Source organism: Siphateles boraxobius, unplaced genomic scaffold (genome assembly GCF_051911475.1).
Source record: "Siphateles boraxobius isolate OS27281-9 unplaced genomic scaffold, OSU_SipBor_1 142, whole genome shotgun sequence".
NCBI classification, from domain to species: Eukaryota; Metazoa; Chordata; class Actinopteri; order Cypriniformes; family Leuciscidae; genus Siphateles; species Siphateles boraxobius.
In genome coordinates, this window is record NW_027508747.1 from 138,166 (window position 1) to 163,277 (window position 25,112).

The 25,112-nt window shown below is 43.4% G+C and overlaps 1 protein-coding gene across 1 annotated transcript in view; it reads left to right on the plus strand.

Annotated features, from left to right (window-relative positions):
* The first annotated feature begins 7,770 nt into the window (after positions 1 to 7,770).
* The window catches only part of hcrtr2 (hypocretin (orexin) receptor 2), a 44,671-nt gene continuing 27,329 nt past the window's right edge, over positions 7,771 to 25,112 (plus strand). The window contains exon 1 of the mRNA XM_077230324.1: positions 7,771 to 8,314. Coding sequence (XP_077086439.1) covers positions 8,044 to 8,314 — 271 coding nt within the window. The 5' untranslated portion in view covers positions 7,771 to 8,043. The remainder of the gene's footprint in view (positions 8,315 to 25,112) is intronic.

Genomic DNA, 25,112 nt, shown 5'->3' on the forward strand with positions numbered 1-25,112 from the left:
TGCGGGGCTTTCCACGACTTCGTGAGTTCGTCGTGAACTTCCGGGAAGAAGGGGGAGGGTCTTTGTCGAGGGGCCTGTCGGCGCCCCTGCAGGAACCACTCTTCCAGTCGGCTGCGGGCGGGTTCTTCCGGGGAAGACCAATCGAGCCCGAGGTCTTCCACGGCCTTGGAGAGAATGCGGACGATCTCTGAGTCCATGCTGGAGCCCGCGCTTGTGCCCGCTAATGTCGAAGGCGCTGGGTCGAAGGACGAGCCCGGCCAGTCGTCGGATGCAGCATCACAGGAAAAACTGTCATCCTTATCTTCGTCATCCCCTGACGCGCCAAACGAGACGAGCCCCATCGCTCCGCTGGAGGGGTGCTGGTCCGCCTGTGTGAACTGGACTGGCGGCGGGGAGTCTTCGGGTGGCGGTGAAGCACGCGGGGATTGGCCCGGCGTGACATCACTGCAAACCGCGTGCTCCGGCAGCCTCTGTGAGCGGCGTTTTTTCTTTCGCGGCTCGACCAGAGGAGATGGCAGCACGGAAGAGGTGGGCTCTTTCGCGGTGAAAACGGCGAAGCGAGCGCGCAGCTCGATGAGGCCCAGGGCGTCACACTCGGGGCATCCGCCTCGAGTAAGGGCAGCCTCTGCGTGGTCCGGTCCCAGGCAGCGGGCGCAAATGATGTGACGATCCCCGTCTTGAAGAGGGCCTCGACACGAAGCGCAGGAAGGCATTTGACGCCTTGAAAAATTGCTCTTTTAGAAAAAGTGTTGCGGGGGCGAACACTGAAAGCTTTGAAAGGATATAGCGATGATGCGCGCCGGATGGCTTAGCAGAAGGGCGATCGAAGGCGGCTGAAGGCGCCGGCGTCCTCGAAGCAGTCCTGCTGTAGGCTTGTCGACGGCGGCGGCGGCGAAAAGACTCCAACAAATCCGGAGGATCAGCGAAGAGAAGGTTCTTTGCTGAAGGAGATTAAATCTAAAGAACTCAGACGACGGGGCGCCCAATATATAGCCCTTGGCCACGCCCATCTTGGCGGGCTCTGACGCGCGTGGAACCGAAGCACGCTCATTGGAAGCGGGTTCAGAGTCTCCCCGTCATTGGTTCGTGCAAGTTGCCGCAGCACAGCCAATGACCGAGCTGCCTCGCTCATTGCTGTATGCTGTGCAGCTGCAATGCGTTTTACATAAAGACTTCAATATTTCTCGAGAAAAGGAGTTTTCCCATAGCGTAAGCATTACGCAATAGGAGAGACCTCTCGAAAGGGAACTACCTCCATATGTCTCTCTATAAAAAATAATAATTTAAGAACTTTTGAAATAGTATAAAAATGGTGTTTATATGGCATCGCTGCAAGATCTACCTTCTGAAACCTTTGTGTGTAATTCAGAATTATACTGTCATTCGGAAGGATTGCTTTGATTTGTCTGTCGTTATTCAGTTATACTAATTTGTACTTTATTTTGTTATATTAATATAAACTAATATATATTATATTAACTAATTTGTCAAACTGACTAAATGTACAAATTCTACTGATTCCATCTATAGTGTAATTCAGATGTATCTCCTCTAAATTGGAATTTACCTAAATAATATATTGATTGATGAATCATCCTTCTGTACATGCTAAAATCATCGCAATATGTTTACACACTTCCTTAAGCACACTGAATAAATAATTACATTATTAAGCCTAAGATTAATGAAGTGATCGTAATATATGTAAAGATAATAATTCATTTGTAGTCTACTAAATATACGTCACGTTTAAAGATGATGTTAAGAGTTTCAATATAGTAACAAGGTTTATTAACAAAAGCGAAGAACTCGACACAGACACCAGCAATACCGGATCAAGGCAGAAAGGAAATGAGCAACTTAAATACTCAATGATAATGAACTCAGTAATGATCAGCTGTGATAATTAAATGAATATCCATGGTAACAGTTGACTGGCGGGAAAACTAGAACAAAGGAAACTGGAAGCAGACAATAAACAAACAATGGCTGCGTCTGAAAACTGCTGGCTTTGCAGAATGCATTCAAAGGTAGAAAGGCATGAAGACACATCCTAATCCAATGTTAGTTCCACTTCCTGTCTCCTGAGAAACCTTCATCTGATCAATTTTTAAAAGGGAGCATATGTATCATACGCAGCCTATGATATCCCACAATCCTCAGTACCCTTTCAAGAACGGTCACTTCGTATTGCGTAGCTAATTACGCAGTGGGGAAACTCCTTTCCTCTAGAAATATTGAAGCCTATATTTTAAAACGCAGTGCAGCTGCACAGTGAAAACAGCAGAGCGTCTAGCTCGCCCATTGGCTGTGCTGTAGCAACTGCACATCCTATGGCGAAGTGCCTCTGACGCGCGAAGGTGACTTGGAGCCAGAGCACGTCAGAGCCGACCAGAATGGGCGTAGCTTATGGCTATAAGAAGCCCCTATTTTTCGCCATATACAGATTTTATCTCCTTCCACGATCGATCAGCTAAGTGCTACCCGCTGCCCTGGCACCAGGGCCCCTGACCCAGCATTGTGTTGGACCCTGTGCCTCCGAGGCAATCCTAGCAACAGGAGAAAAGAGAGAGGGTCTGAGTCTTGCTCTGGCCGGACTGCCCTCGAAAAGAGCTCATCTTAATCTCCCAGCTCCCTGTTTAGCTCAGGCGGCTGGGGATTTTCCTATTGTAGTCAATGGGCCCGTTGCGCTGCATGTGCCCCTACAAAAAAATGCTGTTTTTACAGTGACCCAAGTAAAGCACAAAAAGAGTATGTTTCAAACACACATCACCCAGGCAACAGGTCCCCTTGTCTAGGCGGCCCTTCCCCAGTTGTCACTCTAACTCTGTCCAACCGGGCCAAGGCCTGTCAAGCCAGCCCCAAGGAGAATATGTGCACAAAACACAACACAAGGGTATTAGGTCCCCCTATGCTAGGCGGCCCAGCCCCATGTTTCATTCAAACCCTAGCCACAAGGGCCAAGGCCTGGCAAGCCATCTCCGAAGTGTCGAACTGGGTTTTAAACATTATAAAGCGAGGCTAATAGCTCCAATTTGCTTGCAGACCCCCACGATTTCAGGCAGTCATCGAGACTTTGGTGAAAAGCGACGAGGCTCACGTGCTTCGCACCGAAGTACAAAATCTGCTAGCGGGCGATAGAATAAGTCCCCCCCTTGCTGAGCCGATCGGGGTTTTACAGTCACTACTTCCTTGTACCAAAAAAGGACGGCGGCACCCGCCCCATTTTAGACCTCAGACATCTGAACAAAGCCCTCATGAGACGGCCATTCAGAATGATAACTACCATAAAAATTCTCACGCAGATTCGCCCAGGGGATTGTTTTTTACTGTGGATCTGAAAGACGCTTACTTTCATATTCAGATAACGCCCAATCACAGGCCATTCTTAAGATTCGCCTTCGAGGGGTAGGTTTATCCATACAAGGTCCTACTGTTCGGTCTGTCCCTGGCACCCCATACATTTATGAAATGCATTGACGCAGCGATTTCTCCCCTGAGGCAACAGGGAATGTGCGTGCTGAACTATCTCGACGACTCATTATGGCTCTGTCGAAGACCGAACTATTGACACACAGATCCATGCTCCTCAGCCATTTGGAATGCCTGGGGCTCAGGATCCTGTCTCCGGCCTCTGATTGAGCCCGCAGAAGAGCTTACATATCATCTGCCTGGAAATGAGAGCAGTTTGGTTGGCCCTGAACACGTTTCTACAAGACCTCAGAGGACACCACGTCTTAGTCCGCACAGACAATTTGTCAGTGGTGTCCTATATAAAACCATACCGGATTGGAACCTCTCCTAGGGGACCTGAAGAGTCCCCCGTTTGAGCCACTGCAGTCGGCTGATCTTAAACCACTTTCGCTGAAAAATGAAAACTTTAGCATAAGTTCTGCCAGGAAGACTTAATTACTACGTCACTTATTACCTTCACATCTATCCAATCATGTCCTTATACTTGCTGTATAAAAGATTGGTACTTACACATGTTTGAGTTTGCAGATGCTGACGCGACAACTGGGAGATTTACAGGCTCTCTCTGTGAGCCCTTCATGCTTGAAATTTGGGGTTGGTGACTCGAGGGTCACACTCAAGCCAAGGCATGGTTACGTACCCAAGGTGCTCTCAACTCCGTTCAGAGAGCAGGTCATTCAATTGTCAGCACTTCCACTCTCAGTTAACGATGGGAAGGCTAATTTGCTCTGTCCTTTCAGAGCTCTAAAAATTTACCTGGAGAGTTCTGCACCGTTTAGGCAGTCAGAACAGTTCTACCAGAAAAACTCGGGAGATATAAAGATGTAACAAAGCATTCATTTATTGACAGCCCAGCAAGCAATTATTTATAAAGTTCTTTGGCGAAGAACGCTGAGATCATTGCATACATCAACCGCAAGGTGGTCTACGCTCCCGTTGCATGTCGCAACTTGCCCGCCATCTCCTTCTCTGGAGTCAGAAGCATCTGAGGTCCCTTCGGGCTGTAGAGTATGGACCAATCAGACACACACTAAATATTCATTATATACAAAGGTTTATGAAACTCCAAAACTATCAGCCCAAATGAACGAACACAAGGGCAGACACAGTGTCATGTTACAGAGCTGATAAAGAGATTTTATGACCTCCACAGGAATGTGGCCATGTGCACAAGAGAGAGAAAATGGGAAGACAGAAACCCTCTTTAAAACAGACTTTGCTGTATTAATCATAGACTAAATGATCTATAAATGAACATGCATGAAACTGTGAAAGAAACAGTGTAAATGGTTTACTGTCTCGTGTACTATTATGTATATATTATGGTATGTACCCTGGTATACAACCAACTAACGATCAATGTAACCTCACTTGTATCATGCCTCCTACCTAATTAATCCCCATTTAATGACTCACACTTTGATGTACATCACCTTCTTCTAGAATGCAGTGTGGATGTGTTATAGCTATCTGAGCATTAATGAAGGTATAACCACGCTTGGGACAAAGACTCGTAAATCAACTAAGGGCCACTTTCCCTCTCAGACATGTCACCTTTCTTATTGGTCGAGTTCAACCCTTTAGGGGTGGATCTTTTCCAGGCTTTATTAGAGACAGTCCACATGTGACCTCCCTTTTTCTTAGTTCTTTCATCCAGCCGCAACACTGTTTCTGGTGATACTTGGGAACCCCCTCCCCCTCCACGGGTGCCCCAGGGCCCAGCAGGCCTCGATCCAACCAGATATGGGATCAGGCAGGAGAGAGGAGACTCTCTCACAAAGAACCAAGGACAATCTCAAGAGTTTTGGAACAAAGACTCCAACCAACAACGACTCCAATCACCCACTCTTCCGACTTCCTCACTTCTCCTGGGTGCTCGGCGTGGCCTCAACAGGGCCCCAGGCCTTGACCAAACCAGCCATGCGTTCCTGGAGAAAGAGAACTCTCAACCAACTTCCACTTGACACTGCCGGAACCATCAACGACTTCAATTTTCAACAACTTCAAGAATTGTTCCCACTACAAATGCAAGTATTCAATTCAATGAAATGTGAAAATGAAATTCTGATGGTTCTTCTCATAGTCCCTCTTCCGGTTTCCAATTTCATCCTATCACTAACCTATTTCTGTATTTCTGTATATATGTGTGTTTAGTTTATTTATGTTTATGATTTAGTTAATAAAACTTATGCACTTTATGTATTTGGTTCTGATTTGCTTGCAATACAAAGTCCCTTTATTATTCTTCTGTGACCAGGGAAGATACCCCTTTCTTAGAAAAAAAAATAATCAAAAGAGTTCGTTGGACGAACTGATTAATTGATTGTAATATTAATTTAGCCGTGTCAAGTTAATCCAATTAACTGACCCAAATATTCATAATTAATCATAACAAGTTATTATAGATTACTAATATTTCATATAGCTAAGTTCCTTACAGGGCCATTCATGTCCCCGGTGTGCTCAACCGTGTGGCTGACAAGCTATCATGAGCTGTGCTCCCAGGAGAGTTGCGACTCAACCACCAAGTGGTTCAGCTGATTTGGAGAGAGTTCGGGGAGGCTCAGGTAGACCTGTTTGCCTCTCCAGAGACCTCCCACAGCTGCTGTTTTACTCCCTGACTGAGGGAAGACTTGGAGGTTCTAGGTGACTTACCACCAGAGGTACTTAGCACCAACGCTTCGGCAGAGGCGCCATCTACGAAACGTGCATACGCCTTGAAGTGGAACCTGTTCATCAAGTGGTGTTCCTCTCACCGAGAGGATCCTAGAAGATGTTCTATAGCGTCCGTGCTTTCCTTCCTGCAGCAAGGGTTAGAGCGAGGGCTGTCTCCCTCCACCCTCAAAGTACATGCTGCCGCAATTTCAGCCTACCACAACCACATAGATGGCAAATCAGCAGGGAAGTACGAACTGGTCGTCAGGTTCCTAAGGGGGGCGAGATGATTAAATCCTACTCTGACACCCTCAATACCCTCTTGGGACCTTTCCCTGGTGCTTCGAGCACTTCAGGATGCTCCCTTTGAGCCTCTGCAGTTAGCAGACTTAAGGCTTCTGTCCATGAAGACTTTGTTGCTGGTTGCAGTGGCCTCTATCAAGAGGGTAGGGACCTGCGGGCTTTTTCGGTGGACGAATTGTGCCTAGAGTTCGGGCCGGGTGATGGCCACTTGGTACTGAGATCCCGGCCTGGCTATGTGCCGAAGGTTTCTACCACTTTCTTCAGGGACCAGGTAGTGAACCTGAAAGTGCTGCCCCTGGAGCAGCCAGACCCAGCCCTGGCTTTGCTCTGTCCAGTCCGCCCTCTGCGACTGTACGTGCACAGAACTCAAAGCCTCAGAACCTCAGACCAGCTCTTTGTCTGTTATGGAGGCCAGCAGAAGGGAAAGGCTGTCTCCAAGCAGAGGTTGGCCCACTGGATAGTTTATGTCATCGCCTTGGCTTATCAAGCACAAGGCTTGCTCTGTCCCTTCAGGTTGCGTGCTCCCTCTACGAGAGGCATTGCATCCTCCTGGGTGTTGGCACGTGGCGCCTCACTAACATATATCTGTAGAGCTGCGGGCTGGGTGACCCCTTACACTTTCGCTAGGTTCCTAAATGGGTAGAAGCACTGAGAGGCCCGGCTCTGTAAGCTTGTGCATTCGCACCTTCTGCTCATTATATACATGCGCTGCGTGGCAGAGCAGCTGCTGCAAATGATTGCATGCCAATGTGCATTGGCTCGTTTAGTTATACTCGAAGTAGATTGACTCTCTAGCGAGATTCCTATCTTTGGAATCACTCCAATGTGGCATCTCCGTTCCCTCCATCATGGAATGAGGGTTACCATAACCGTAACCGAGACGTTCACACGGATCTGAGAAAATGATTTAAAAGGCTGTATTCTGCTGTGAAGCCAGAAGATGTCGCCCTGTGAACACGTAAAATGACACCACCGTTTGCACAAATGAATAATGTTTTTGTTGTTTACATGGAGACGTTAATTCCTCGTTTTCAAAACCTTGAAAGCCCCTTTCCTAAATTTTACGTTTTTAGGCCCCAAAAATGCTGTTGTCCTGTAAATGAACGGCCAAAATGCATAAAAACTTTAAAAAAATTTATTTGAAAAAAATGTTGTCTAAGCTAGTTTTTGGACGCATCCTAAAAGTCCAAACTAACTAAATTGCATTAAAAATCAAAACACTATTTGGGCACCATAATGTGACTCTTCTTGAGATATAAACCTCCGTGCATCATTAAAAGTGATGTCCAAAATCTCTTTGTGTTCTACTTTATTATTTACCATGAAGCATGAAGTACAGCATAATCAGATTGTTTGACTGTGGGTAGGCTATCATTTATTATTCGACATAAACCTGACAGCTACACTTGGATAAACATAATTATCCTCGTGAGACATTAAGAACAATGCAGCAAGCACTCGATAGAATCTATAGCTTCTCTGACTTCAAAACACTTCTCTGTCTTGGTAACTACTAATAGATAATAGGCTGAGAGGTGCACGTTGCGTCACGACGCCATCAACTCTGAGGTGTATCCCCCCTTCCCCCCTCTCTCTCCCCCTCACTCACTCATGCGGTGTCAGTCATCCGCGATGCTGGAGAGAGAGCCCGGGTCCGCGCGCAACATGTCTGCGATCACCGCTAATGATGCGTGCGATGCCTGTTCCACCCCAGCGCTGCATCTGAACTCCACGGAAATTTACTCGCATTCTCATGTTGATGACGACGACGAACTTCTCAAGTACATTTGGAGGGAATATTTGCATCCTAAACAATATGAATGGGTGCTTATAGCTGGATATATCTTGGTTTTCCTCGTATCTCTGGTCGGAAACACCTTGGGTAAGTAAGTTTGCAGCGCGAGAGGAACTCAGAAAATGTATTTCAGAAGTGCTTTTAAAATGTTTTACACTCAGACGAATAGCCTAGCATTCCTCAGCTCTGTCCATCATGTTGCCTACCTTGTTTTGCGCATGGGGTCAACATTTGTTTACGCATTTGGCGGATGCTTTTATTCAAAGAATGTACAAATTTTATCCGTTGCTTTCTCTGGGAATCAAACCCATAACCTTGGCATTGCTAGCGCGTGCTTCACTCTTTCATTTAAAGGAAGACATCTCACAAAATCATCATAAAATATTATATCTTACTTCTCTGACTGCTTACGAGAGAAGTGGGGAAGCCAGTAAAAAGGAAGCCTGTCTATTTAATTACAGTTAGTTCAGATTTTTTAAAGTCATTAATGCAACTAATGTATTATAAAAATGCAATTAAGCAGCACTTGCCTAATTTATTTTGTATTGTTACACATGCATACCTTATCAACATTCCAAGCCTCTAGCTTTCTTTCTTCCTTGACTTGATTTTTATAGACCTTTGGCAAATCAAATCACGTATTGAATTGCTCTTTTAGAACAAACTGTGATGGATTTGCTTTCTGAATGAAAGGCATTATGAATGTAATGCTGTGCTTTTAAATGTTTTGTGTGCCACTGAGGATGGAGGACAATCACATTTGAAGTTTCTCAAGGAATTTAGAAATATGATTAACCCCCAAATTATCTGAATTATTGGTTAAGTAATTGTAGCATATTAATTGCATATTAATTGTGGGTCCTTGACTCAGAATGCTTTGGTGACATCTTTCATGTGCTATTCTCTTTAAAGGTTCAATGAGAGAGTATTTATTATGGTTTTTTTTTTTTTTTGCATCAAAAGGAATTGCAATCTACCTCAACCAATGAGTTTTGGACAGAGCTATCTGTTTTCCAACAGGCAGGGTTTAAAATGACACACTTTACAGGATTTTTTGCACACAAAAAAATAAAGCAAATAAAACATTATTTACTCACCATCATGTTGCTCGAAACCTTTATGCCGTTTTTTTCTTCTCGTCAAATCTTGACGCAGTTCAATGCTGTTCATTGTGGTTCAAGTCTCAGACAAAAAAAAAAAAAAAAGGGACCCTCAACATAATCAGAGACTATATTGTAAATCTTCTGAAGCTATATGTCTATGTATGAGACTAAGTCGTTATTTGGAAATTATCTTTCCTTTCACCAGAGCTCTCAAACCAAATATGATTATGCAACATTTATTCTGTATTTATCAGGAAAGTCTAATTCTCATACAAAATCTTTCAGGACAGTAGCAGCAGTTTCCTTTAAAAAGTACAATTTCATATTAATAGATACAAAAACATACAAGCAACACAGGAGAAACAGAGAAAAGAAGAGGCCATACCAGCGATACATTTCACCTCAAGTCCAGGATTATGGAAAACTGCAACATGTTTCCTGTATAGGAGCAGTTTTACCAAGCTCTAAATGAACCCAGGAGACATTTTCAATGAATAGGTGTGGTAGATCTAAACATTGCTGGGATAAAAGGCTGGAGTAGTTAGTTTACCTAAAAACGCAGTAAATAGTAACGTGTGTTTTTCTGCTTTAATAAAGATGACCACCCTAGAGATTAATATTGAATACAGTGCTGTGTGCGTGAGCCTGCTCTTGTTACAAAGTGTAATCAGCATCAGACATACAGAATCCAGTTCCCAAGAAGTGATGCAGTTGTAAATGCACGTAAATCCCATAGATTAGCACAGATAGAAATGTGCTTTGCATTTTATCAAGCATTTTATCAAACTCAACATTTTATCAAACTTTGATAATTGCTTTAATCTTTTAAACAACTGAGAAGTTAGTGATCAAACAAAATCTTTATAAAAATCAGCTGTCAATTTTATTATATATATATATATATATATATATATATATATATATATATTAGAGCTGTCAACGTTAAAGCTACAATATGTATTGTTTTTCGCCGCTAGAGGTCGCTAACCTCTTACAATAACAAAGGCGTAGGTTGACGCACAATTCCAGCAGAATTATGGAACTTGTCATCAAGCTGATGGATCTAATAATGTTTAAGGATGAGTGCATACATTGATGTTTTTAACATGACTGTGGTATGGAGCAGGGCGCGATTGCTATTGAGAGACACACACGAGTCATGCGAATATAAAGGAATAAGGGCATTTCATTCTACTGAACTAACTGTTACCCGCAAGTACTGAATTAATACTCACACAGGTAAGTTTATTAGACGAATGAAGCTTGTGAGGAAACGCACCGATGTTTCACTTAGTCTACCCTATCACACTAAACTGCATTTGAGTGTGTTAAAGTTATAATGTTATTCTATGTGTTAGTTTGTTGGCTATATTATACTAACAGTAAGCTAGATCAACATTAGAATAACATACTGATCATATTCTAACATTTCATCATGTTGAACTGTATAATATTGATTAGTTTTATGTAAATTTGCTCACCTGTCTAATAAAGTTCACACAAGAGCGGCGTCTCTGCCAAGTCGAAGTTTGTCACGGACGTGAAGCTCTCGGCATCTCGAAAACGCCATGCTGATATTGATCTTCGTTTTAGTTCTCCTTTTGTCCCAAAGTCTGCTGGCCATGGTCCATAATGTTTGAACGAAGCAACGTGAGCGTGCGCTAGACGTAACGCTGTTGTCCACGTCTGTTGCCATGGTTACTGTGGCAGTACGAGCGTAAACCAGTGATAACGCGGATATTACGTCATTTACAGGCGACAAGTGAACAGGGACGAGCCATTATTTAAAATTTGAATTTCTCTGAAATAAAAAATCTTTGGGATCTTTTGGGACATTGTAAGTACACAACTGCAGGAAATATATCACACTGTGCAAGTGATTTTGGGATATTTTATTACAAAATTCTTACATATTATACCTTTAACGTGTATTTGCAATAATTTTTTTGTCCAGTTTAACACAGTTGACGCAGCATCCGTTTTTCCATAATCCTTTGGCTAGCGTAGCATTACATTATATGATCCCGCTCTTATTCATGAAAATGCTTTTAAACCATTCAAGCGTGACATGAACACGCTGTCTGTGAATGTTCTGTCTATGTGAGGCACACACACACACACACGACACACAGAAAGATGCGCGCCAGTATCGTGTGCACACTGTGCGCCAGAATACAGTTCTCTTTCGCGCTAGAACGAACAATAACACACACAATTATGCCAATATGTCCGTTTTGTTGAGTCTTAAATGAGTTAAATAAAGTCTTATTTATTATTGGTTTATCTGAGGATTGTTTAAAGTTTAAATTAAAAGTTGTTATATTTTTTGAAGCCTAATAAATGTTGGACCCGTATACAATACTTTGGGGAAAACAGTATATTGTTTCGGATTGATGTGTGTGGATTCATTAATGATGGGATTTTTCATTTTGGGATTAGCTGTTCTTTTACATTGCTCTATCTATCCCTATGACACATCAATTGAATGTGTTATCAATATGGGTACACTGATACAATATTACAATAGCTGATACAGCCATTTCTACAGGTTATTACTTTGATAAATGCATGTGGAAGATAATTTCAGATCAGAAATAATCAGAGTTATTATATGAAATCAAAAGTACTACATTTTTCAAATGCATTCACAATGAATAACTAAGTGGAGAAGATTTTAAATGATATGGACTTGACAGTGCAAAGGCAATTTTCTTTTGAAATTAATTTCCTTTACATTATGAAGTGCTTCACTGAAGAAAAAAAAGTTTTACTAAAGTCAAACCAGTTTAATATGACTGAATCAAAATGAATATGTCAGGCTACACCAGTATAACAATAGCAAATATATTTATAAATGTGATGCAAGTGGAACTAATTAAAGTCATTTGTATTTTTTGCATGAATACATTATCTGTAAAAATCACACAGGACAGAATGAAATCCTGTCATTGTCAATCTATCTGGAACAAATTTTATATTTATTTAATATTTTATGAATACAATAAAGTCAGTTCTTCCAAATGTACAAAAATAGAAGTGTGTTTAATACCCATGAATGTAAATGAGATTATGCTCTCTGATTTAGAGTATCATCAGAAAAACACATAAACCAATCATAATTTCTTATGCAATAATAGTTTGATTAGATGTATGGATTAAATTAGAAAGCTTGTGCTGTGAGATATCTGGAGGTAGTAGTAGTAGACATCATGACTTCTGCTCAAAGCTGACTCTCTTGTAACATCCAAATTAACGATTTTTACTTTACTTAAAAATATAATTTAACACACTAAATATATTAATATGTCCCAACAAAACATGTTATGGGTTACATGAGAAATGCAAGTTATCTTTTTTCTTTTTTACGGTGCATGTGACATTGGAGTGTCAGCATTATGTCCAGTTCTGTGATTGATCCTACTGATAATCCCATTCTAATTGGTTTAATAAGCTATTAGCATAATGTCTCTACAGGGGATTGGATTATTTAGTTTTAAACGGTAGATCATGTCATTCTCTTCCCTCTCTTCAATGGTCACTTATATCATCTTATAGCAATTGTGCCATTATTCAATACTCTGGCAGGTAGAGCTTCTGTCGCAGAGCTACTGCGTACCTTTGATAAGTGTCACTTTTTCCCTGGAAATGCATGGATGTGGTGTGGGGGATTCTTCAAACAACCAGAGAAAGAATGGTCATGTGATGAGCACATGAAACAAGCGGAAAGACCTACAACCACTTTGAGGATGCTTTGAAAATGCCCTACATGCAATAACAGTCCTCTATCAAAGTGTGTTCATGCACCAACTGGAAATCCTTAAACCTCAAGGGAAAGTCCAGATTTCCCTGGCAGGAGGCTGCACTAGCAAAGCCATAACCACATCTTGAATATTGGGGGAGGAGGGAGGAAGGGTTGTATTGGCCTTTTTATTTAAATGAATTAAAAGTTATTTTCACCAAATTATTCTCCATCAAAACGTGAGTAAACAGGCACTGCTGTGATTAGCTAACTCCATGCCCTCCATTAAAACATGTCGTGTGTTTTATGACATGTCTAGATGGCAAGCACTGTGAGCCGTATGAATTGCTTAGTTGTGCATAAAGCACACGATAGGAGATCTCAGTAAAACTAGGAGAAGTGGGTGAGTAAATCGATTTACACACCGTCGTCACCCTCCTGTCGTGATATGTGTATTACGTTGCTTCCTGAAATCATGTGTGCAAACACATAAGCTATATTTATATAAAACAGATTGGTCCTGTCGAACGATGTATTGATTAAATTCAGATTGGATTATGTTGGTAATAGGCACTTACCTTACGTAAGAAGTTACGTGCCTCTAACTAGTGCTTTCGACCTTCTTTTAGATCTGAATGGTGTGTGTAAAACACTTGAGGTTTGGCACACATTTATCCCAGCATCTAGATCGCAACTGAATGCTTCATCAAGCGCCTCCATACTTAAAAAAAACATGGAAAAATACTTTTAAACAGGAAATAACAGAATATTTCTGTACATATTTACAGCGGGTCTATTTGCACGGTATTAGTATTACCTGAGGTCATTTTTCCGGACCATTTTTCGGAAGGTAAAAGTCACCGTAATCTTTACTGACATTGTCTGTAATGATCACTGAGATGCACATTCAGACGGGACTTAAATAACTGAGAAGCTCTGGTAATAATGGCTTTACACCACCTCTCCATGTTAAACTAATCCAGTCAGAATAGGGCTTTAGACGAGTGTTGTTAGACCGCTGAGGCAGACCGGCATACAATTTTTACCTTTGAAACCTTTGTTATTCTAACAACAAACAGAGCAGCATCAATATCAAAAACTGAGAGGGAAAACTGGTCCATTTCTCAGTGTCAATGGTGTTTATGGCCCTGCACTTTAGTGTTGTCCATAACACCTGTAAGCTTGGATTCTCCGAACGTTGGGAATGTCCCTTGAGGATGAGGAGCACTGGCAGCCAAACTGTGGCGTTAGTAGGGCTTGACGATTTTGGCTAAAACCATAATCGCGATTAATCGAACAAGTTACCTCGATTATGATTATTGAACGATTATTTAAAAAAAAAATGTCATTTCACTGGCAAGGCTTAAACTGTAATGTTCACAGTTATTTTTTCTAATGAAAGAGTGCATAATCCTATCTTTGTGATTCTAAAATAAGGAAACACACACAGATAGCTTTTAATGCTTATTTATTAAATATTTCAAACTAATGAATCAAACAAAGCATACAATGCTTGAAATAAAAACGTCTTATAAAAAGTCAAGTTTTAATGTAAAAAGAAAGTTTCTTAAAAATGTAGAAAATAAAGAACTTTTAAAAATAGTTCTTTTTGTAAACAAATTCAATCATTGTAAATATTGCCATCTTAAAAGTAAAATATAACTTGTTTAAAACTAAAAAACTAATCCTTTTCACATTGTGTAGCATTTGTAAATGCTTGTGTTATCGAAACCTGCTTTGTGGAGTGGAGGCACGTGTTGCTGGGCGTTTGTTAGTCTCTCTCTTTTTTCGCGTTTTTCTTTGGTACAAGCGGCTTCTGTTGCTGAGTTGACTCAGTGTTTGAGTTCCCTTTCACACAGAGAGTCGGGAAAATACACGGATAAAGTGACCCGAGATTTGACCCGGGTTCGTTTGACTTTGGTTCATTCACACTGCCAGTGGTTTTCCGGAATCAGACAGTGCGTTCACACACAACCAGTAAAGACACGTGACATGTCTCAGCGGCGTCTATAGTTTGCTTATGAGCTGCGATTTCTCTCTCTCAAGAAACCACGCTTGTGCATTTTTTTTCTCTGATTCGATCATAAACGAGCGCATTATGTACCGTTTCACGCTGGCGAACGATCCCGGCTTAAGTGCCATCGACACGGCATTAATTACGGCTTTTGTTCACACAGTGAGCGTTCCGGGACTGAAGACGGCAATGTTACTATGTCCCCAACCTGGCATCAATCCCGGGTCGTGTTTGTGTTCACACAGAAGGTGTTTGTTCTGGCAATTTCCCGGGATCAACGCGCTGTGTGAAAGGGGCTCATGTTGCTTCAATGTTGCAGACTGGACGGGGCGGAGTTATGTGACTAGACACGCGGTAATATGTTTTAATGGGAAAGTATATTAACACACAGTGGGAGGAAATATTAATAGGATTAAAAAAACGGAATAACCGACATGGTAAAATTACGTCGGTTATAGGCTCTGAATTTCGGTTTCGATTATTTTTCGATTAATTATCCAGCACTAGGCGTTAGGTCATTATATCACCTCGTGTCTACTCTCTATAGGCCGAAGCAACAGCTGTGACTTCATTCATTATCAGGCTGCTTCAAGAGTCCATATTTGTGAGACAAAACGTCCTCGGGTTACGACTGTAACCCTTGTTCCCTGAGAAAGGGAACGAGGACTGCGTCGATTGACACCTTGGGGGAACGCCCCTCAGCGTAGCGCCTCTGAAGTATGAATGAAACTAAGCCAATCTCTGATTGGTGTTGCGTCATGACGTAATGTGTGACGGCATACAAGCGGAAGCTATAAAGGACGACGGCACACATGAGATGTCAGCTTCTGTGATGAAGCAAGCGCTCCCAGGCAGGGGAAGGCGCGGCGAAGGGACGCAGTCCTCGTTCCCTTTCTCAGGGAACAAGGGTTACAGTCGTAACCCGAGGACGTTCCCTTTCGAGGGAACTCAGACTGCGTCGATTGACACTTTGGGGGAACGAGTACCCACTATGCCACAACGCGCCCTGCCTGTCCTAGTGTGAAGCTGCTCACAGGCACACATAGGACGAGAGCACGAGAGTGCCAGGTGTTGACGGAATGTCCAGGCTATAGAACCTAATAATGGTATGAGGGGTGGCCCATCCAGCTGCATTGCAGACTTCCTGGATCGGGGCCCCCGCGAGAAGGGCTCTCGAGGACGCCATGCGTCTGGTTGAATGAGCCCTCACGGCCAAAGGTGAAGGCAAACTGCGCACCTGGTAGGCCAAAGAAATAGCATGGACAATCCAGTTGCTGAGGGTCTGTTTGGAGGCGTGAAGACCCTTCTTGGGCGACCCGAAACACACCAGCAACTGGTCCGACTTCCTCCATGAAGAAGACCTCTGAATATAGACTTTTAGAGCTCTGACAGGACAGAGCAGATGAAGTCTCTCCTCATGCGCCGTCACGTGAGGTGGAAGATGAAAGGCCTGCAGAACCGTAGGCCGTGCCAAATTGAATGGCACCTTAGGCAAATAGCCCGGCCTGGGATGTAGGATGGCTTTAATGTCGCCTGGAGCAAACTCCAGGAACCCGTTAGATATAGAGAGCGCCTGGAGATCTCCTACCCTCCTCAGAGAAGTAATGGCCAACAGAAAAACCACCTTCAGGGAAAGGTTCTTGGTCTCAGCCGACTCCAATGGTTCGAAGGGGGCCTCGGCCAGCCCTGGAGCTGAGTATGGTCACCACAGTGGACAGTGGGTCCTCTCTCGAGACGCGAATAGGTCCACTTCCACTGGGCCGAACCTCTGAGATATTGACTCCACCACCTCGGGGTGGAGTCTCCATTCCCCTGGCCTCAGCCCCTGTCTCGACAGGATGTGTGCTCTCTGATTTTGACTCCCTGGGATGTATGTTGCTCTTAGAGATAACAGCTTCTCCTGGGACCACAGGAGGATCTGATGCGCTAGTCTGCATAGAGGGCGAGACCTCAGACCCCCCTGATGGTTTATATAGGCCACAACCGACATATTGTCTTACCTCACAAGGACATGATGACCTTTGAGGTCCAGTAGGAAGCTCCTCAGAGCTCGGAGCAACGCCAACATCTCCAGGAAGTTTATGTGCCAGGAGGAATGATGGTCCTGCCATAGGCCTGTCGTAAAGCGGCCGTCCATGACCGCGCCCCAGCCCGTGAGGGAGGCGTCTGTCGAAACGGTTTTCCAGCGACAAGACGCTCCCAACACTGGACCTTGGGACAGAAACCAAGCTTTTTTCCACATAGATAGGGAACGAAGGCATCTGCGCGTAACCCTGATCATGCGGAACGGGCCCCCCCTCGGGGAGAACCCCTTGGTTTTCAACCACCACTGGAGGGCCCTCATGTGCAGCAGGCCAAATGGAATAATGTTGGACACTGCTGCCATGAGCCCCAACACTCTTTGAAAATGTTTCACAGTAATGGCTTGGCCTAGCTTTATCCTGGACACTGTGGCCAGAATGGACTCGATTCGTGCAGGAGACAATCGTGCCCGCATCATGACCGAGTCCCACACCACTTCCAGGAACGTGGTTCTCTGGGCTGGTGTCAACACGCTCTTTTTCGTGTTGAGTCTCAACCCCAGGCTTTGAATGTGGGCGAGGACGACATCTCGATGCCGAACCACCAGCTCTTGTGACTGGGCCAGAATCAGCCAGTCGTCGATATAATTGAGCAGCCTGATGCCCTGGAGCCTCATCGGTGCTAGAGCTGCATCCATACATTTGGTAAATGTGCGTGGGGAGAGAGCTAGGCTGAACGGAATAACCGATATTGGTACGCTTCGCCCCCGAAAGCGAACCTCAGGAACTTCCTTTGAGATGGAAGGATGGATATGTGGAAGTATGCGTCCTTTAGATCTATCGTGACAAACCAATCCTCGGATTGAATTTGACTCACGATGATAGGAATAGTGAGCATCTTGAACCTGAATCTCCTCAGAGAACGATTCAAGTGTCTGAGATCTATTATTGGACGCAACCCCCCATCCTTTTTGGGAACTATAAAGTAGCGGCTGTAAAACCCGGACTCCCTGTCTGGTGGAGGAATATGTTCTATAGCCTCCTTTACCAGCAGGGAGTTTACTTCCTGTTCCAGTACCCGACCCTGCACTGGGTCGACTGCAGTCCAGACCACCCCGTTGAACCTTGGTGGGCATAAACCGAACTGCAGCCTGTACCCCTTTTGAATGGGGCGCAGGGCCCAAGGCTAAATATTCGTGAGATTTTTCCATGCATCTAATTATTTTACCAAAGGAACCAGGCTCTCGAGCCTGGCTTCGGGTGCCAATCGGGATTCGTTCTTGACCCCCTGAAGCGGATCTCCGGCAGGGTTTGACCGAACACGATTCTCGATGGGCGGACGCGATTGCTGCCTGGCCGCAAGCCTTTGGGGAAGACAGAGCAGCGTGCGTTCGCTGGAAACCGATGTGTCCCGAAGCGCACTTAACGGCGGGATACAGACATCGACTTCCTGATCGATAAGCAGAATCGTCAGTGGCATTGATGATTTTCCTGTGCGATGGGAATTTCAAGCTCAGAAAAAAAACGTTTTGGACGTGCGAGTATGTGCGCGGCCGGGATGGCATTGAGAGCGAGATTATTAAAAGATCGTCTAGCAGGTGAATGAGGTGGGGAATAGCATAGTTGTTCGACAAAATCCAGCAAACGGCTTCTGATAGCATGTCGAATATTTTTAGGCTGCTTTTGCATCCGAAAGTTAAATTTCCCGAGCATTTGGATAAAATTTGGATAGGTATTACTTTGAAAGCAGATGTAATGTCAATTTTGGCAAGCCTAGCGCCCCAACCTGCGATTTTGATCATGTTGATAGCCTGATCTATGTCGTGGTATTTAAGCGAAAATTCATCGAGAGGGATAAAGCTGTTTATGCTTGGGAACGGAGAATTGTGCAGGGCTGACAGGTCGATTATTAGGCGTTTTTTACCTGAGAATTTTCTTGTTGCCACTCCAATGGGGCTGATACGAAACAGATTAAATGTAGGATTGTCATATGGGCCAATCATGAAGCCTGACTCAACATCTTTTTTGATCAGATTGTCTACGACTTCAGGTTCTATGAGGGCGGATTGAAGATTATTACATATGATGTTTTGAGAGAGCGGGCATTCTAGGCCGGGTTTAAAGCCGTTTACTAGGCCTGACAGCAGATAATGAGTAAATTCAGCATCCGGATGATTAGCTAGTTCGAAGTGCACGTGCAAAATATTTACAGGAATTGCCAAATAGTTTTTTTTTTTTTTTTTACGGATTTATACACTGGACATACAATGCGTGCATGAGCACCACCACAGAAGCTACAGATGCGCATCAGTTAAAATGATTACAGGGCTGTCTGCTTTCGTCGAAAGAAGTCCTGGCTTGCGCTGGTGGTTGCTGCACGAGGCACGTAGCTGGTCGATTTAGCAGTTCTTGTTCCCAGGCATGGAAGAGAGGAAGGGTTAACCTGCGGGCACGATGCAGTTGAGTGCGTCACTGATCTGCAGACCGTGCAAGAAATGTTTTTGCAGCCTAAAACACCCTGCTGTGGAGATCTGGGTCGAGTGCGACCCAGTATGTGCACTGGTTCCACTGTGCGACTCGCACTGCACATTTAGCAGAAAAAAAGTTTATGGTACGTGTAGAAGTGCCCTCCCCCATAGGACAGCGCGAGCTCGGCTATGATTGCTAGATAATCATTCAGTTCGTACCGCCTGTGAGGGAAAGCTGAACAGATAATTTCAGTGATACGGGAAAAGGCTCCATGGTGACGGCGTTGGATGGAACTGGCGTCGGTGTTGCTGTGAAGAGATGATGTTGTGGTTTAGTTTGAATGAGAGAACTGGGAAGGGTATAAGCCGGGGCTGCAAATGTCGGCGGCGGCCTCACACTTGGATTACCCGCTGTGGCTTGAAATGGAAAGTTAGTTGGAGGATGGTAAGGAAAGGAAGGATAGTAGTATGAAGTGTGGGCTTGTGCTGCAAGTGGAGGCGGGCTTGCGCTTGTTTGAGCTACTGGAGCTGCAGGCCACTGGATGTGGGCGGGGTTGTAACCTGTTGGGTAAGGCTGGTGAAATTAGTGGGCCTGTGTTGGTAGCGGTGTTTGCCTCACGCTAGTGTCTGCGACTGGAGCTGGAGACCACTGAAAAGAAAAAGGGTTATGAACAGCGGGAGTATAAAACTGAGAGGCTGTGGGGAGGCCGCAGAAGCCTTGGTGAAGGGCTGGGCCTCGTTGAGAGGTGGGAGTGGACCTGCCACGGCGAAATCTGGGGCACGGCCCAGGCTCGCTGAAGGCATGTTGCTGCGGCTCGATGGGCAAAGCTAGCCATATCTTGTGTGGGTGGGCGACGGTGGTGTCTGGGGAAGCGGCTTTTGGACCCTGCGGGCATTGCTCTGCCTGTGAGCCGTCTTGGGAGTTGGTGTGGACTTTGGAGAGAGATTGGCTGACTGTAAGGTAACGTACAGATCATACAGTTCCGCTTTGTTCATTTTCCACGAAGCCTGTACGTCCGAATTACCCAGCGCTTGCCTCAACCCTGATACGGTCCATTTCCTGATAGGTGGAATCGTCGGGATGGCCGAGTGGTAGGAGGAGGCCGCGGAGGAAGATGAAAGTCTTGCCGGGGGCGGCGAAGACTGGCCTCGACGTCTTGGAAAGCGCAGGGCTGTTCTGGCAGGCCTGTGGCCGCGTGATGACTGGGTCAGGTGCAATGTCCGGCGAAATGCAACGGCGGATCCCTGGGGATGTTTGTTTCCTCATCAGATGAAGAACATCAGTGTTGCGACATGGTAGCAAAACGGTGAGCCAAGATACTGCTAAACTGTCAATGAATTGAGGTGAGACTGCTGAGTATATATATACCTCTTATCGTTAATTGCTCAGTGCTCGCCACTCGTGTTAATTATCTGCGCGTGGTCCTCCCGAACTTTGTTAATAAAACATCATTAAGTTCCACACTAAATATGATAACAAAATCAACATTGATCAACAGTTGTCACGTGGCAGCTTATCTGTGACTGTATGAAGGCACAGCTATTTCATGTCTTATTCATGAGTCACTCATAGGCTATAGGCTATTTATTGAGCAAAAGTTTTCTAAACAAAACCATTTACAGGAATGTGCATGTGTCTCATATTCATTTCTCATCATCAGGTAGAGTAAATACAAATCAAGATATTTTAGATAGTCTTTGAGGATATAGGGATGAGTATTTTCTTTCAAATAACATACAGGCATGAATTTGTACATGGTTTGCCTTAAAGCATATTAAAAATACCACATAGACATAAACAACTAATTAAAAGCTTGATTTTCACCACAGGGGGACTTCACGATTTCACGATTTCAATCATCATTCCCAACCCATCAAATTTTAGTCAAGAAATGATTCACACTTTCACCTTTTTGTAGCAAAACGCTATTTAAAAACATGCCTGTGGCGACATTTCTGCAAAATGATTTAAGGCTACTTCTTACATTTGGCCAGAGGAGAACTGGCCTCCCAAATTGGCCTGGTTTCTCCCAAGGTTTTCGATTAACTTGTCACTGTCGTCCGTGGCTTGCTTAGTTTAAACGACACAATATTCACAATTGTTACGATGGAGGTTGGAGGCAAGGAGGCAGGATCCACTTCCAGCACACACTTTATTAAACAAACTCCAAACTTGACAAAGACTCATGCTATGAACAGGACTCGGGGACAGCACGACCAACATCGACAGTACAACATCACACAAGAACTCACAAATACTGGACTGAAACACAGGGCTTAAATACAAGGGCAAACGAGCTGAACAAGATAACAAGGGGGCGTGGTTAATCGGGGACACCTGGGAAGACTAATAGAGATAATGGGGAACTACTAAACAAGAAACGAGGAGCGGGAAACAGAAAACAGGATTAAACCAAAAACACAAAGAACGGGGAAACACGGACAGAATTCATAACAACAATATTATCAAAACGATATTCAGCATTATCAATTTGACTGCACTGACACTATTGAATGAGAACAAAACTTGAACTGAATTAAGATGAATATTGACACAAAAACTATGATTGAAACATTTACTGAAAAAACAAAATTCTTAATGTGGAACAAAAAGCTTACATGACTTTGCTTCAACTGAGGATTTTAGATCATTTTGCAAACATTATGGGAATGTTACGTTTCAATGTTCTCTAAATGTTCTGAAATAAGAAGTAACATTACAAAAAAAAATGACTTAAACATTTCAGGAAAGAATGTTCCATGAATGATGAATAAATAACACTTTTGTGCTAATGTTTTAAGAACATTATTTAAGACCAGATAACTTTGAACTAACATTCAACATTACTGGAAGAATATTTATTCATAAATTTTAAAGAACCTTGCCAGAACATTAGGGAATTTCTGAGAACTGGGTTACAATACTTGTTACCTGTAGTTACTTGTTGGCAGTGCTGGGTAGTAACTGATTACATGTAATCTGGATTACGTAATAAGATTACAAAAATGAAGTACTAGTTACTTCAGCATTATATAATATTATACGTATTACACGTTATATTATACGTTTTAAAGTATCCGTAATCAAACTACAGTTACATTTTTATTGATTACATGATTACACGTTATTCTCACAATAGCAGTAAATTTTTTATAATTCATTGATTCTCCCTACTACTTTAACCATGTATTTAACCATGTAAACAGTCTCTGGAAAGCTTTTCAAACACATTGAAATGTACAAATTCACTTAATTTCATCTTTACAAGCAATGCAGGGATTCTCCAACTTTTTGGTCAGCTGAACCTTATTGATCTAATATATTTTCTTGAAGGTATTACGTTATGTCAATAATAAAATTAAGTCAATAATAATAATACTAAATAATTAAAATTAAGTTCACGGTTCTCTGATGTCGGTTAATGGGCACATGACATACAGATAAACAAATAAAACTTTTTTTTAATAGTAAGTGTTTTATTTTGATTGTTTCTATTTTACAATTACCAATTACAATTTTTTTTAAATGATTTATTTACTTGATCTCTTTTGATTAAATTCTTGAAGTTCCTCAGTTCCTTCATGAACACCAGTCTAGAAAACCCCCATGTAATATTTAATCACTTCATGTTGTTGATAACAAAGAATGGAATATCCTTTGGATAAAATTAGCTCAAGTAAATATGAATAATTAATTATAACCTGTTACCATGAACAATTCATATTTGGATTAGTTAATACAATTATCTTGATCAGAATTTATATTGACTTAATTAACCTCTCCGTCTAGCGATAACAGTATTAATCATCTATTAACTCTCAGAAAGGTTATTTTTGTGGCCACAGAAACCATCACTTTCTTAGTTCTAATTCACTCTTCTTTAAAAGGGGTAGGGGATACTTAATATACAACCCCAATTCCAGAAGAGTTTGCATTTTGTAAAATGCAATAAAATCAAGAATCTGTGATTTGTTAATTCTCTTGAACTTTTATTTGAAGACACACTATGTAACTTTACACCACTAGAGGTCATTTACTCAAAACAAAGGCATAGCTTGATGACACCTTGATTTGGATTCGGGACTCGCACAGAAATCATATTCATGGTTGACCGGTAATGTATTAAAGATTTCGTAAAGACAGCTCGAGAGCTTTTAATACACCGCAGACGACGCTTCTGCTTCATCCAGTCAAGCGTATGTGGGGAAACGCATGCAGTTTTATCATATTAGATGCATTTGAGTGTGTTGACAGTTGTTATAATGCTACTCTGTGTGTTCACAAGGCTGCTACTATATGAGACATGTGTTACACACTGCAGTGAGCTAGATCGATATTAGGCATGGTAAAACATGGTACTCGCGGTAAATCAAGAAAACGAGATTTAAACAATAAGACTAACTGTGTTGAGCTGCATAACAATGATTAGTTCCCTTTCAAGGGAACTTCGAGCTGCGTCAAACGCTGCGGGAACGCCCCTGCGTTGTGCGTCATGAAGCACGTATGGAATCAGCCCAATGGAGAGATGAAACGTCATAGGCGGGTGACGTCATCGACCAGGAAACTATAAAGCACCCCAAAAACACAAGCGCATTAGCTTCTGTGCTTTCAGTCACGCTACATGTGAATCTGTCCCTGTGTGATATTTTCTGTCTTACATACCCTGCACCACACAAACAATTTATCCCTATATATATATATATTGAGAGATTATGGCGGACGAACAGCAGTTTAGAAAGTGTGTTCCTCCCTGCTCGCGTTATTTAACGAGCGGGGATACACATGATCTTTGTGTTGTTTGTTTGGGAGTTCAGCATGCCCAGTTTGCTCTCGAGGGAGCAGACTGTGAGCATTGCGAGCGTTTGCCGTTAAGGACGCTCCGCTCCCGCCGATCGCTCTTTGAGGAGAGCGGTTCGGTGCGCGCTCCCCGCGGTTCGGGTCCCGCTTCTGCCGAGGCAGAGCGGCGGCGCTTATCGTGGGGATCGCAGATGGATCTCACAGCGGGGTTTGAGACGGGCTCTGCCTTATCTCTCCCTTCACCTGTGAGATCCAGTGCCTCAGTCCCGGGTTCGGAAGCACGCGCTGCGGTTTCTTCCGCTCGGGCTGAGGCACCAGTGCTGCAGCTATCCAGTTCTGAGGAACTTGATGTTGTTAGTGTTGAGGGAGATGTGGAGGATTCGCCACCCCACACTCCTGAGAGTGATGAGCTTATGGAGGTGTTAACAAGAGCTGTTGAAAAACTTAATATTGAATGGCCAGTGACTAGACAGGAGTCTGTTTCTAAATCAAAGTTGGATGAGAGATTTTTGCCGTCACGTGTGCAGCCTCCACGCCGGTGCCTGCCGTTTTTCCATGATCTCCACACCGAGGTGTCGAAATCATGGAGAAAACCGGTGTCATATAGAGTGTTTAGTCCCCAGACTTCAACATACGCTAATATTATGGGAGCCAAGGCTCATGGTTATGGTGCTTTGCCTCGTGTGGAAGAGACGCTTGCGAGCCATCTCTCCCCCGAAGCAGCATCATCTTTTAAGGCACC